The sequence below is a fragment of the Eleginops maclovinus genome, chromosome 19 (genome assembly GCF_036324505.1).
Source record: "Eleginops maclovinus isolate JMC-PN-2008 ecotype Puerto Natales chromosome 19, JC_Emac_rtc_rv5, whole genome shotgun sequence".
Classification (NCBI taxonomy): domain Eukaryota; kingdom Metazoa; phylum Chordata; class Actinopteri; order Perciformes; family Eleginopidae; genus Eleginops; species Eleginops maclovinus.
Genome location: NC_086367.1, coordinates 19,407,206 through 19,421,915, shown reverse-complemented (window position 1 = coordinate 19,421,915; position 14,710 = coordinate 19,407,206). Strand labels below are relative to the sequence as shown.

At 40.6% G+C, this 14,710-nt stretch overlaps 2 protein-coding genes across 3 annotated transcripts; both read right to left on the bottom strand.

Moving 5' to 3' along the window:
- Window positions 1-24: 24 nt before the first annotated feature.
- On the bottom strand, window positions 25-6,762 carry LOC134881424 (kinesin-like protein KIF3B). The gene is made up of 8 exons (XM_063908750.1): window positions 5,076-6,762; window positions 4,862-4,963; window positions 4,575-4,697; window positions 4,223-4,341; window positions 3,468-3,584; window positions 2,512-2,626; window positions 1,804-1,982; window positions 25-1,236 (listed from the first exon to the last, which is right to left on the bottom strand). The coding sequence occupies exons 1-8, from the start codon at window positions 6,477-6,479 to the stop codon at window positions 1,092-1,094; spliced, it is 2,304 nt and encodes a 767-aa protein (XP_063764820.1). The 5' UTR covers window positions 6,480-6,762; the 3' UTR covers window positions 25-1,091.
- A 432-nt stretch (window positions 6,763-7,194) lies between these two features.
- On the bottom strand, window positions 7,195-14,433 carry hadhab (hydroxyacyl-CoA dehydrogenase trifunctional multienzyme complex subunit alpha b). 2 transcript variants are annotated; one of them, XM_063908751.1, is made up of 20 exons: window positions 14,273-14,433; window positions 13,509-13,550; window positions 13,326-13,396; window positions 13,107-13,240; window positions 12,714-12,852; window positions 12,511-12,630; window positions 12,048-12,150; window positions 11,805-11,927; window positions 11,583-11,701; window positions 11,293-11,349; window positions 11,090-11,199; window positions 10,673-10,807; window positions 10,138-10,309; window positions 9,944-10,030; window positions 9,717-9,857; window positions 9,162-9,230; window positions 8,822-9,017; window positions 8,622-8,736; window positions 8,255-8,400; window positions 7,195-7,897 (listed from the first exon to the last, which is right to left on the bottom strand). In XM_063908751.1, the coding sequence occupies exons 1-20, from the start codon at window positions 14,337-14,339 to the stop codon at window positions 7,752-7,754; spliced, it is 2,292 nt and encodes a 763-aa protein (XP_063764821.1). In that variant the 5' UTR covers window positions 14,340-14,433; the 3' UTR covers window positions 7,195-7,751. The 2 variants fall into 2 exon arrangements, with proteins under 2 accessions (XP_063764821.1, XP_063764822.1); XM_063908752.1 differs by lacking the exon at window positions 13,509-13,550 and having other exon boundaries at window positions 14,273-14,401.
- Between the last annotated feature and the right edge of the window lie 277 nt (window positions 14,434-14,710).

Genomic DNA, 14,710 nt, shown 5'->3' with positions numbered 1-14,710 from the left:
TTTAAGATCATTTGAGTGTTTACTTTCATGTGTAAGCAAATGGACTTGGCATGGTTTCACATCTATGAAAAAATAAGGCAGCTAATCAAGAGAGCATTGCAGGCTTTCTTCACATTTTTGGCTCACAATTACAGTAGCTATAAATCGAAGCAACAAGTCATCAAGCATACAGGCTAAACCAGGGTGTGTCCTCATCACCCTCCACTGTTTTGGCAAAGAACAGGTACATTTCCAAAATAACCTATAATGTAAATGTTTACCCAATAAAAAAAAAAGAGCTGTAAAGATCCTCCAAACAATTTACAGTATGTCTGCTTTCAGGACATTACACTGTGTCTGTGCTATTCATCGATACTGGAGTAAGTCAAGAGAAACTAGGCTACATGTTCTTTAGACAACTGTTGGCAAACAAGATACATGTCTTCACAGTTAAAGGGATGGTAATTTTTTTAAGTAAGGTTTTATAAGGTACGTATCCACAGTCGGTGTATTCCCTACTGACTTTAGTTAGTTTAGATTCACCAAAGTCACACAAAAACAAACAAGTGGTCAAGGCAGCAGTAGATCAAGAACTCCCCTGTGGTGGGAGGTGAAATTACTGTTTATGTAAAGACAGCTGGCGGCTTGGAGAGAGGGTAAAAAGGGATTTAATTACCTGTCTGAAACCGCTGTTTTGTAGCAAGTAAAATAATGAAAATATTTTGAATATTACGGACACTAACTGCTGTTGAGTTTGCCAGGTAGGCCTTTTTTATGCGGCTGAACTATATTATGCTGCCCCTGTCTATATTAGTGCATTGCCTAACTTGAAACGTCTGTTTCTCCAAACTGGGGACAAGCAGTCATCATCTACTGTAATAAAATACACTAACCATGGATGAGTACCTCATAAAACCCCACTAAGAAAATCCAAACTTCCACTTCACATTGAAAAAATGCTTATAAAGTGATTATTTCTCAAATCGAGGTGGGGGGGGGGGGTCAACTTTAAATCAAGGCATAAGATTTCCCCCCATGTCTCCTAGATGTTAATCTGGAGTCCTTTGTGCCACGTTGAACTAAGGCCAGCCATTTGTGCAGGTGTGTTGACATCAGGGGCTTGCTCCTTCCTGTGGAAGATAGGCAGCGGAGGACGGTCTTCTTTGTCGGTGAGAGGGAGAGCAGCTCTGAGATCCAGATGCCACTGCGATGGATGATGCGGATGATGGGATGGATGCTGCCTGTGGAGCTTGATACCTGTAGATCATTCAAAATAAAAAATATGAATGTATTATTTAAAAATGAAATCAAGGCCAGGTAATAGGAACAAAATAGAATATCTCCATACACATTTAACCAAAGACTTCCATATCGATACTGTTTTGTAATGTTTGCTATTGATGCTTTTAGATCTCATATTCACAAGAAGAATCCTCAGAAATGTGGATCTACTGACTCCGGAAGCAAATCATAGAACAGAAGAGTCTGGTAAATTTGTAAAGTGACATCACTGGACTCTTTTTAAAATGAGAATTGTAAATGACATTTCAATTGTTTATTGAATTGCTAAGCCCTAGATGCAATCACTTTTATTTTGTACTGTCCCACATGGGAAAAAAACCAAAGTATGTATTCAAATGTATTTATTGAATTGAATGGGATTCATCAAGAGTATCCTATGTAGTAAATAAGTATTGTTATTAAATCAAGTGATGAGACTTGTTGCAAGACCATACCAATTGATTTTCATTTAAACAAATCAATGGTTATAACTGTATTTATGAAACTAGGATTGACCCATAGATCATGTATTCCTTCTCTCACCAGGATTGTGATTTCCTGACCCGGGACGCTGCAGGGCTCCTCTCTCTCATGGGAACAGTGACCAGAAAATCCCCCAACAGCCTGGGGGAAAAGGCTCTCTCCAGGTGAGCGCCATTAAGGTCCAAGGAGAACATGGTCGGTGGAGACATGTCTAACTCCAACAGCATTATGTTCTCAGCCTGTCAGGACAGAAACAAGAACAGCTGTAGTTACTATACAGTATGTAAATGCATGTATTTAGCAAGGAGCTTCCCTTAGCTTAAAGCAACAGTGTGTGGACTTCAGTATGGCTAAATTGTTATACCTTTGGAAATAATGCTGTTGAAATGCATTTGATACTGTTGTCTCATAATTAGATATTATAGAGAAGTGCAGGAGTGAGTCTTTCAACCTTAAAAAAGGGGATTAGCATTTCTGAAGTTCTGGTTCCCTTGAGTGGGTGTCTGTTTGTTTATGAAAGATTCCTTTAGAGATTTTAAAATGTTTCTTCAACGACATAACACGTGTCAGTCACACAGTATTTCTTTATTTTGTGACATTAAATTGATGGCTCACGGTCAGAAGAGGAAACTGTTAAAGCTGTGAATAGTTTCCATGGCTACTCCAACCACATTCACATCCTCCATCTCCAAGTCTTAGAGAGGCTGATTAAGAGACTTCACATCTCTTCTCTGCTCTCCTTTTTTCACCAACTGTCCGAGCACTGACCTGGTATCTGTATGGGGTCCCAGTTGCTGTGGAAACAGCCATCTGTGCATATTGGCTGATTGGCCTCTTGTATCCCACCGCCGAGGGTGGCCTTCGCTTGACCTGAGTGGGGGCACTGGGGTAAAGACATGGTGAAAGAAGGCTTTAGATGCAGTTTAGTACACATGGTGGTTACTGCACAAGCTTCTGTGGTCAGATGTTACCCTTCCTTTATCTGCCGTTCAGCTTTCACCATGACTCAGTAAAGAAAACATCTGGTTTTATAAATATAAAAATATCTGTTTCTTGGAGACTGCATAAATGATCAATAGCAAGTGAGGTCAGATTACATTACAGCCCTTCTGTTTACATTTTACAAACCTCTGACTCTAGTGACTCCTGGTGGTTGTATGAAAATAGACACCAGGGCTGACATGCAAAAAATGTAGGCCATTAGGATATTTGAAATAAATGGAAACAAAATGCATTTATCATCTTATTGTTCTGATTTACAAGATGATCATCTAGAAGAAATGTTTTATGGAAATGAATATTGTGTTTAGTGTTTTTTGAAAAACCAGAAACCTCAAAATCCCAGGAAAGGCTTCTTTTTACTTGGGAACTTGATTTCATACAAGCAAACTTGTTGAATTGAGTTACCTTTTATTTTAATTTCAGACATAAGGACATACGCGTGTCTTAAACTAATATCCGTTATAGGGATTAGTGTGCCAGCTTTAGTGAAGGCACCTCTGGACTTTGCAGTTGTTCAGATGTAAAGCCCATTCTCAAATGCCTGACATTGTGGTGTTTCTCTAAGATCTGTTAAATTGATATGGCATGCTTCACAGATTTCCCACATGTTCTAGAAACGTAACATATGTAGATTTAAAAAAAGCATAGTAACAGCAGGGTTAAAGATTTTTGTTCACAGTACCATTGAGAGTAGCTCAGCGATGTGACATGAAATCACTGACCTCTCTGAGGGAATGACGGACTGCAGTCTCCACTGATCCTCCTCGCTGTCAAAGTGCAGCCTGTTCATGATCTTGTTCTTCTCCTCTGGAGGTATAAAGTTCTCAATCAAGAGATATCTGTAAAGTGAAACACAAGTGTGTGTTCAGCTGAGATAAGGGAAAGACTCGCATTAAAACAATAGAATCAAAGGAACTAGTTCACCTACTTTACGGGCACGAAACACATTACTATAATAAACATAATAAACATTTTCCTACATATATATGAAAAACACTTAATAAATAATACAGTACACATACATAAAATAATGCAGTAATGCAGTAATGCATTGCCGGCAGATACTTTCGATAAAGTCATCCCTGTGCCCATTAACAAAACTGCTTACCGAGCAACAAAAAGCATTTCTTCCACGCCTACATGTAGTTACAGTTTTGTTCCCTTCCTTATTTCCTGATTCAGCAGAAAATACATTTTATGTTGACCAAAATGCTTTGATATGCCATTAATCATTGTCTGGTTTAATCAATATTAATCAAAATCCAATTTGATGTCTTTACATTTTAGATGTTGTCAGGTGAGAGGATGAAAACAGCATTTCCTGACATTTTTTGCATGAAAATTAACAACGAATTGTTGGAAAGAATTGTAATAATAATAATAATAATATTCAACACTTATTTGTTGCAGCTCTAATGATGTGAGAAAAACAGAAGGAAAATAATGCAACAGACAAAATGTATTTGTGTGTCCTCACTTGTACTTGAGTTCTCTGGTGAGTTCAGTCTGTGTCTGTTCGAGCTCCTGTCGGATTATTACGTGCTCATCGATGACGTCTCTCGTCTCCGCCTTCACCAACTGTAGCTTTGCATACAACTGTACAAAGAAGAGCAAATATAATGCTATAATATTACCGGTGTCACAAAAGCTTTCCTCAACAAGTTATTTATACAAAATAAAAATGTACTTCAGACATACAGGAGACGAGATGTATTTATTTCTTAAGACAAAGAAACAAGATTCTGTGGCGGTACTTCTGCTGATGAAATGATGTTTTATTGCTTTTGTGATAACCGCATTAGGATGCGTCAGCGGGTGAGTCATCTTACCCTCTTCAGCTTTTTTGTCTTGTGTTCTACCTCCTGCTGAAGGGAGGAGAACGTCTCCCTCATTTCTAAGGTCTCCTCTTCCTGCAACATCATCTGCTGCTGGATCTCTCTCTCTCGTCTTATCTGGGAAATCACACAGAAACATTCGCCTATTTTGAACACACATTCCGTGTAGGTTCAGACAGCCGCACAATTATACTTAAATAACCATGAACTGTAATACAAAGGTATGTTTTAAAACAAAGAAAACATCAAAAGTCTCTATATTTTTATTGTGTTTTTCATACCTGTTCAGCAATTTCTTGCCTCTTCAGCTCCAGCATCTTTTGCTGTTCATTAGTGTGATCAATGATGGTCTTTCCTCCCACTAACAGTTTGCTCTCCATAGCCTGTGAACCCAGACATACAATGAATTATTCATGTACATTTCTTTTGTTCCCCCAGTGTCTCCTTTATCACACACCTTACTGTACTGTACTGTATAATGATCTCCACATGTACCTTATATTTCTCGATGATCTTCTCCAAAGCATCAGGATCCCACTGCATGTCCACCAAACTTTTCCTGTTGTCTTTCAGGTGTTTCAGCCTCTCGCCGCTCCCCTGACAGAACTGTGCCTTGGGGTTGTCACCTCCATCTTTTAAACGACGCCTCACCACTGGTTCCTCCACAAAAGCCTTCCACACATCTGCATCCCTCTCACTGAGCATCTCCTCCTCCATACCCGCCAGACTTTGACTCAGCCTCTTGCTATTCCTTTTCCTCCTCCTCTCCTTCGCCAGCATCCCTCGCTCCTCCAGCTGGGCCTTCAGGCGTGCTATCTCCCCCTGAAACTCCCTCAGCAGGGCGTCTTTGGGATCCTCATTAATCCGAGGTTTGTTCTTTATGTCCTTGGCTCTGTTGGCGTACCTCAGCGTGGCCAGGGATTCCTCAAAGTCCTTGTGCGATGGCCCCAACGTGGCTAGCATCACAGTCTTTGCGTTGCCACCCAGTGAGTCCTGGAGGAGGCGGGTGAGTTTGGAGTCTCTGTAAGGGATGTGTGTGCTCTTCCCGTTCACTAGAGCTGAAATGACATTCCCCAGAGCTGACAGGGACAGGTTGATTTTGGCTGCCTCCTTTAGTCGCTTCCCTTTCGCACCTGTCTTGCTTTGGCGCTCGCTGCCAGCCAGGTCAACCATATTCAGCTTCCCCACACGGATGTGGTCCTCTCCATCTGGCCCCACTTCACTGCACTCCACAGTGATGACAAAAATGGCATGAGAGCGAGAGCTGCGTTCATTCATGTTGGTGAACCCCACTGACCTGGACTGGTTTCCTATGTTCATCACATGTTCAATTTCAGTGGCGTTTTTAGTCACCACTGAAGAGAGACCCCTCACATAAACCCCAGAGTCAGGGTTTTCCTTCAGCTCCAGCTTCTTGTTGTTGTCTTTGCAAAGCAGATCTCTGATTTCCTCCTGGTAGATCTCCATGTAGGAGGACCTCACCAGGTATTTCTGATTCTGAGTCCTGGATATCTGTGTGAAAATGTGCTGAAATGAACTTGGTATAATCCCCCTCATCTCGGGTTCGTTTGAAACCCCTTGCATGGTGTGTGTTTTACCTGTCCCGGTCTGTCCATACGCAAATGTAGTCCCGTTGAAGCCCTGGAGCACAGACTCCACCAGAGGTCTCACAGCATCATCATAAATGTCCATTTGTTTAGAGTCCCAGCCATACACTGAATCAAACGTGAACACTTTCATGGGCTCATCAGGTGGTGCCTTCGGGTTCCGGATGGTGATCTGCCCCAGTCTGTCATCAATCTGCAGGATGTTTTCACAGCCCTGGGTCTCCTCTTTCCTGCTGAAGGGCCGGCAGCGGACCACCACCCTAACCGCCTCGCAGTGTTTGATTTTAGACATGCTGGTCAGAAGTAAAAAGTATCCTCACCACGTTTTAAACATGCATTTTCTGGGGCGGGGTCCTCTCCCAATGTTTCTTCTTCATGCAGACCTGTACAGCAGCTTTGATTTCATGTCAGACGCACCTCATGGAATCCATCATGAGCGTCTCCTCCGCGCAGAGCATCCTCCCGACAAGAGCCGATGTCACTAGAAATTTAGAGGATGCAGCTACTAGGAAAAAACACCCATCCGCCCCGACCCAGCCCACACAGCCGCCCCGCGGTACACACCCTGCTCTGCGGACAATAGACAGCAGACATGTGACCTGCGCGACCAATCGGATTGGAGCAAATCTTCTCATGGTACGCAGCTGCCGTCTCGTTCTGTAATCTTGATTTATTACCTTCATAACTAGGTTTCAAGGTTTCAAGGTTTTATTGATCATATGCACAGCAATGAAAATCTTATGTCCCATGCTCCTCCAACTCCACATACATGGTGCAAATAAGATAAATAAAATAGTGCAAAAAGAGAGAAGAATATTTACAACAACAACAATAAAGATTTGAGGATGTGAAATATATACATATGTGGAACACAATGAAAGTATTTAAATACACTGTACGGTAATTTAAATACTTTACACTGTTGAATGAGGAGGTATGGACAGATACATCATTTAAATATTACGTATAACTAGTACCTGAACGCATCTCAGAGAAAACAAAGCAGATTTGATTCCATAACAATGTTTTTATTCGGACTCCACATTTACAGCATTGTTCAGACCAGGACAGAAAGTCTTAAATGTACAAAAGAAGTCAATATCTGAACCATACTGGTAGACAGACATTCATTAATAATGAATATTAAACTGCCACATTTGGAAAATATTTTAATTATTTTTCACCCAGTCTCTTTACAATCGCAATGTGTTAATAAGCCTCCTTAATCTATACATTATCATCAAGTAAATCAATATTTTTGAAGTACAAAAAAAACATCCAATGTTGCTGACATAACACACTCAGTTACCACTTTATTAGGTGCACCAGCTAAAAAAAAACAACACAGCCCTGTGATAAGTTGTACCATTTTATAATGTTAAGTGTCTGTTGAGGCTCAGGACTGCTGCATTAACTGCATTGATTTTACCTAAGTGTGCCAAATAAATTGACAACGTGAATGCATTTCAGTATGATTGTCCCCCACTCGTGGTATAAATGTTAGGCACATTCTAGCGGCATACTGGAGGACTATTAACAGCTACTGGCACATACGGTGAGTCGGTCACTTAAAGAACTTCTTGCTCGGATCGCTTGCGTGATCGAGGAGGAGCTGGCACGGTGTGAAATGATTCCCATAGACAGATTCAAAATGCCTCATCTTCTGCACCAGCTTGTCAGCACCAAAGTTGTCCACGAAACGGAAAGGTCCTGAAAGACGTAAGATATTAAGTTAGAGACATTATCAAGTGTTAAATAATTAATATATTGTTTTTAATTTCTGTGAACAGCATTGGGGTCTTTCAGAAAGCCAGGTGACAATGTTTAGTCTTCCTGCTTAGCCTCAACTCAGGGCTAGACTGAGTTACTGAACTAAAAATAGAAGTAGATTAAACATTTAAATTGTTTTTTACGGTAACATTTTATCCTTAAATGCAACTCCTGGGCTTTTCAATGTACACCTAACATAGAACAAAGAGGACACTCCCTATGCTCTTTTTATTGACAGAGGATACAGCCTCGGCGCACGAGCGGCTCAGATGACCGAGACTTTGTTTGAACTCTGACCTCCAAGGCAAGGAGGGAATCCCAGCCCAAACACGGCCCCGATGTCTCCTTCCAGAGGGCCGTTCAGAATGCCCTCCTGCAAACACATCACTGCCTCGTTGACGAACCGGGAAACCAGCCTGTACTGCACATCAGAGTCGGATGAACTGTAAAAACAAAGTAAATGTTGAAACATATTAAAATCAGTCAACTGTGATGTCATATCATGGCTTCGTAGCTTTTGTTTCGTCTAAATTTAACAAGTCAGTTACAAATGAAACAGCTTGTCCAAATCCAAAATATACACATTAAAACTGACATGCAAAAAAAAGACAAGGTTCATATTTTGTCTTAAATCACTGCAATTAATTGTCCAGTTTCAACTTACACAGCAGGATTTGGTCTCAGCTTGAACTGCTCAAGAATACTATCAATTTCTGGGTTCACATCTTTGGTCTTGAGTCCTGGCTGGTAGACGTAGCAACCCTTTCCCGATTTGCGGCCTTGAGAGAGCAAGAATGAATACATTTAAATAAACTTTAGCAAACTTTTTCGTGGGGCACAATCCTTTAATGTAACCATCTGTACCCTTGAATCCTTTTTCCACCATGGTCTTCAGAACCTCCACATTTCCACCACCAAAGCGGGAGCCGAAAGCTTTGCCCAGGTCCTCGGCCACATGGGCAGCAACGTCAATACCGACTTCATCAGCCAGCGTGGCGGCACCCACCGGGAACCCAAAGCTTGTGGTGAGAGCATCCAACTTCTTGGGGTCAACTCCCTCCTGTGAGAGCAAATGGATCATTTAATCACACGTTTAACAGCCAACCCTGAATAATGAATGGCCGTCATCTTAGATCTTAAATCCTTTTAGTCACACTACATAGTAAAAACTATGTTCACAGCTGTATGTGAGAACAGTACTGACCTGAAGCACTCGTACTGCTTCAGCCAACATGGGAGCCAGACACCTTGTTGTGTAGAAACCAGGTCCATCCTGCAAAGACATGTGTTCACATTTTTATTAGAGGCCCAAAACATTTCTCAGTTATTAGCAAGCGGTATCAGGGTAGTCATTCATTCATGCTACTTCTGCGAGTAATATTTCAGTTTTTCAAATTCAGGATCATAACACTTTGGTGCATAATTGTGAATTTCAAAAGCTCAGTTAATCAAAAGGAACACATATAAAACTATTATACAATTAAACAACATAAAAAGGAATGTTTATAAGCAATATAAATATATAAAAGAAGTCTTCATCTTCATTCATTCTTCAGATATAAATACAAATGTTTCTCCTTCGAATAAAAAGTTATGTTTAATTTCAGTTTAAAGTGGCAACACAACAACTTGTTGGTCTGTTTTCGTCATTCATAATTTTAAATAATACTCCTAATAGATGTATAGTAATAACAATGAAGTTTATTATAAATTGTTTAGTAAAAATGCAGGGAAAGAGGAATGTGTCGCTACGCCTCACCCCAACAACGATGATGACTTTGCCCTGCTTCAGGCCGACGGCCACAGCAGATGCTGTCGTGTCCTTTGACGTCTGATCAGTGGTAATAATCTCCAGGAGCTGCATCTTGTCTACTGGAGAAAAGTAGTGCATCCCAATCACCTGAGGATACACAGAAAAATATTCAGCAACCAGAGTTTCTTTAATTAAGAAGCATATTTATAACTACAAAGCTCTCAGGTCCAAACCTTGTCTGGTCTCTTGCTGACAGCAGCGATATCCTTGATGGGCAGAGCAGATGTGTTGGTGGCGAAAATGCAGTGAGGGGAAGTCACCTGCACACAAAATCGTCACAAGAATACGGCAAGTGTTAATACCCATGACTGATATTAATAACTTTTTGTAACAAAGCTCTATTGAGTCTCATTTCAGTCCCACTTACAGCCTCCACCTCCTTCAGGACGGCATGCTTGATGTTGATGTCTTCAAACACGGCTTCAATAACCATGTCGGCCTTTTCAAAGCCGCTGTAATCCAGCTGCCCGGTCAGGTTGGACAGTATGGAGTCCCTCTCAAACGACGTGATGGCCCTCTTTCTGGTCTTGTCGTTGAGCCTTGTTTTAAAAAAAAAACAGAACCATGTTTTAGATTCCAAAAATGTTCTGCCTAAAAAACAAACTATTTTCAATATGTTTCAAAGCTAATGTATAAAGATTGTTCTGGTATTAGACTGTAACTACTTTTATACATTTATGCTGCCTACAGTGCTTAACAGAGCAAGAACAGCCCAGACAAAAAATGAAAACAAATGGACAACAAATAGGATTTTGCAAGATTACAAATTACAGCAATATATATTTACAATAATGTCCAGAACAACTATTTAGTTTAGTTTTCACATAGACAGCCATAGTCAAGATGCAAGTAAACGTTCTCAATGAAACAACTAATATGATATGAAGTGTAGGGTAACCCACCCTTTGTAAACCTGCTGTTGCCCCCTGGCCAGTCCAGACACAGTGGTGTCCTTCAGCACCGTGTGCACTCCTTTATCCACTGTCACCTGTGCGATACCTGCTCCCATCAGACCTGCCCCCAAGATGGCCAGATTTCTAGAAGTGAAAACAAAAACGGAAAAGTTATCTCCAGCCTAAAAAAGCATGTGAAAATTAGAACATATGCAGACTCTCATACTTCATTTAAGCCTGAGCAAAGTCTTCTGTTTGTGATTAGTGTAATTGTGACAACAGCATTCTCAGACCTGGCTTTTTCATTAGTATCGACCAAGTATTTAACGAACACCATACATGCTAATCAGAAATGATAAATGCAGGCTAAACATGTGGGAATTGTCCCCCACATAAGCCCAGTATGTAAAAGGTATGTAAACGTACTTCACTTCTTTTTCAGGAGTTCCAAAGCGGTTCTTCTTGCACGCAACTTGACCGTGGTAGAGACCGATCAGAGCTGCCGATTCTGAGGTCTGTGCCAGCTGACCAAAATTCTGTGAAAAGAAACATGACAATTGGTTATTATGACACACAATGTTCAACTGTAAATACTGAATTCACTGATGATGCAGGCCATCAAGCCTCACCTGAGCCTCAGCTAAGTATCCAGCATCGGGGCCTTGCTCTACTCCTGTCTTTGCACACTATGAATGAGAAGTTTAAATGTTGTCATGTTAAAAACAAGACCAACTTTATAAAATATTATACAATGATTAACAAAGCAGAGAAGGCAAAGCAGCCTGGTAGTCTTCAGGATTTTACAAAAGGATTATTTTGATAGATATACAGTTGCACACTAGTTGGACGAAACTTCTTCATTTTTTAGCAATACCATCCGTATTTATAAAGAAAATAGTTGTACAAAGTTTTTACTTACTTCAATTATTTTCAGGGGTGCAGGATAAAGTCCCTTGCTCTGCTTCATAACTTTCCCGTGAACGGTTTTGTAAATCTGGTTCCGCACAAACTCAAAGCTCATAACGTAGTCTTGAACTTCTATAGAGAAAGAACATCAACTCTTAAAGTAATACTGTTTAGCAAATCAAACTACAGTGACTAAAACGAGTAAAATGCTCAATGAATTCACAGCACAACTTACTCTCCATAGTGCCTTTCTTTTTGCTCAGAGCAATCTTCTTGTTGACGATCCCTTTGGCACATTCAATAGCAACTTCCTCAAGGTAGTCTATCGTTCTCTCCTCAGGACTCTTCAGCCCAGGTCCTACAATAGGAGCACAAATATCAAAACGAATCAGTTCAACAATTTATTCCTCCTAAAGATCCATTTGTGTAAAGTGAAATACTCAAGCATTGTTACATACAAAAACTAAAGACAGCTCACCTAGCGGGTCCACGAGCTGGTGGACGAGACCCATCTTCTTTGCTTTATCTGCTTTGATATTTCTCCCCGTCAGCATCATGTCAAAGGCATTGGGTAGTCCAATCTGAAGGAAGTAAAAGAAAGCACATGTGAATTATCATCAATATTGAGTGTGATGCTCTGTGATCAAACAGAGATCAGGAGGACAGGAAATACGTGACAAGGTGGGATGGAGGAATAATCTGCTTCCTGGTTTACGGGATCTTGAAGCTGCACGTAAACATTTTAAACCAATTATGAGCATTAACCAGTTTGTTTTGCTTTACAGACCAGCCATTTCAGGGTTTGTCCTGACAACAACAATCTATAACAATTATAGGACACCTTTCCCAACCATGGTTTGCATCATCCCGCATACTGTATAGTTTGTGTACGTAAATAAAGCAAACAGGACAGTAAGGTAAATAATACTTCCAGCTCTTACCATTTTGGGGAGTCTCTGAGTGCCGCCTGCTCCAGGTAGAAGACCCAGCATCACTTCAGGGGTACCCAGAACGGTTTTCTTGCTCTTTGTTGCAATTCTGTACTGGCAGGCGATGGCAAACTGAAAAGCAAAAAGAGCCCATTGTGGTCAAATATTTAACATAAAGTCAAACATAGTTTTTTTCTGAAATAGTTTCTGTTTACCTCCAAGCCTCCCCCTAGGCAAGAGCCATTGATGGCAGCAACGATGGGTTTTGGCGATTTTTCAATCATGTTGAACATCTTCTGCCCTTCCTGAGAAAGAGTTGTGACCTCCTCTGCACTTTTGCAGGCCGAAATCATACTGTAACAGATGTTAAGTACATTACAAAACAAATCCAAAGCATTGACATTAGGATAATTCCTTGTAATATAATTTGAAGACATCCTAATTCAGGCTATGCATAATATACATTGTTGTGTTTTAGCAAATATAGTTTTTTCTAAGAATGGTTGTACGTAAATATTGAGTTTATTGGTTACGTTTTCCATGTAAGGAGTCACAATAACATGATTAAAAGGTTATATGGCAGTGGATCAAAAGAGATTCTTTCTTACTTAATGTCAGCTCCTGCAATGAAGCACCCCGGCTTTGAGGAGATGAGCACAGCACTTTTAACATCATTGTTGGCCCACACTTCTTTCATCACTTCTCCCATCTCCTTTTGCATTTGGATAGACAGTGTGTTGACCTGCAGGAAGAGATATGAGCATTAGCGCCACATTACACCTGCATCATTCGGAAAACTGTCATATTCATTTTTAATGAGCGCAGACCTTGGAGTTTGGGTCATTAATCCGTACAACAGCCACATCGTCCTTGACTTCATAGTTCACATGGGTCCGGGCTAAAAATAAAGAAGGGAGATATTGTACAGTGAGGAAATAATACTGTGACTGAACAGGACATGGTGACCTTATTTTCCCATATAGTATACAAATGTGAGTTTCTGTAATTACTGAGCATTGCAGGAGCTACTGAGAAGGTGCGAGATGTACCGCCTGTAAAAAGGGAAATGACAAAAAGCAATATATTATTAGTCATGTGTCAACACGTAATACGTCATCCAACCTGCTCTACATTGCCTATCTGCTTCACCCTTAGTCCATATCAAAACCTAAAAACGGTATCTTAACAAACTGCCTTCGTACAACATTATTATGAACAGTTTATGAGACGTTCATGTGATATTTGGCCATGACCTCAGACAGTCTCAGTCGTACTGTGTAACCTAGTGCATAAATGACCCTTCACCTACATTCTCCGCCTACCGGGCATTCAGACAGCCAACAGTAGCCGACACAATGCCGAATCAATGGCACAAGTTTGTATATCAAAGTCTACACTTTCCTGAGGGACAATTTTATTTAAAATAACAAGCAGTCTGATTTAAAAAGTACATCTTTAACAGGAGACATAACCTATTCCGTAGCAAACCCGCTGACATAGCTCGCGCAGATGGCGAGTTTTAACTCAAGTTTGCTAGCTAAAACAAACACAGTTCGACTTCCAAATATACTTGAGTTGAACTTCATTGAAGTATATGTTTGCGGTCATAAAAACAGTGTTGTATGAAGCACCACGACTCACATTCTCCAGAGCTAACAGCTAATCCAACAGGCTAATTACGCACACAAGGCACTTAGCAAACCAAGTAGTTTTAGTGTCATTCTCCGCATTGGTTCTCTTGAATGAGTAAATGTGAAATACATTTAGTTCCTACCTGTGAAGAGAGCGTATCTCCTTGATGGGAATTTAGCAAGAACACCAAGGGCTCGAACACCAGCCATCTTGGGGAGCGGAGGTCAGTGAGCAGTGGAGTGAAGTGAGGCTAGCTAGCTCCCTGTCAAAGTACTGAGGAAATCAAGCCTGGCTAGTTTGTGCAACTTCCTGAAAACCGTCAAACTGATCAGAAGCTGATTGGTTCTCACTGAAAATGTCCACGTACTATTGGCTGACTCTGAGAAGCTCGCTTTTGATTGGATGTTAAAAAACTACAAAACGCCTCTTCACTCTGACCAAGTTCTCATCGCTGACAACTAAAGATTGTTAGTTTTAAATCAACATTGTCATTAAAATCATTATTTTTAAAAATATATTTAAGAAACGTATGTCATATGCAGGCATTAAGTATTTGGACCTAAAGCATTGTAAAAACGGG

Excerpts from the sequence above, each read along its gene's own strand:
- hadhab (XM_063908751.1), bottom strand. The coding sequence starts at position 14,339 with ATGGCTGGTGTTCGAGCCCTTGGTGTTCTTGCTAAATTCCCATCAAGG. Across the intron at positions 12,853-13,106 it reads ATTGCAGGAGCTGACATTAA|TATGATTTCGGCCTGCAAAA; the intron begins GTAAGAAAGAAT and ends CATCTGTTACAG. Across the intron at positions 10,031-10,137 it reads TCCTGAAGGAGGTGGAGGCT|GTGACTTCCCCTCACTGCAT; the intron begins GTAAGTGGGACT and ends TTTTGTGTGCAG.
- LOC134881424 (XM_063908750.1), bottom strand. The coding sequence starts at position 6,479 with ATGTCTAAAATCAAACACTGCGAGGCGGTTAGGGTGGTGGTCCGCTGC. Across the intron at positions 2,627-3,467 it reads TCCGTCATTCCCTCAGAGAG|TGCCCCCACTCAGGTCAAGC; the intron begins GTCAGTGATTTC and ends TCTTTACCCCAG. Across the intron at positions 1,237-1,803 it reads GTCAGGAAATCACAATCCTG|GTATCAAGCTCCACAGGCAG; the intron begins GTGAGAGAAGGA and ends AATGATCTACAG.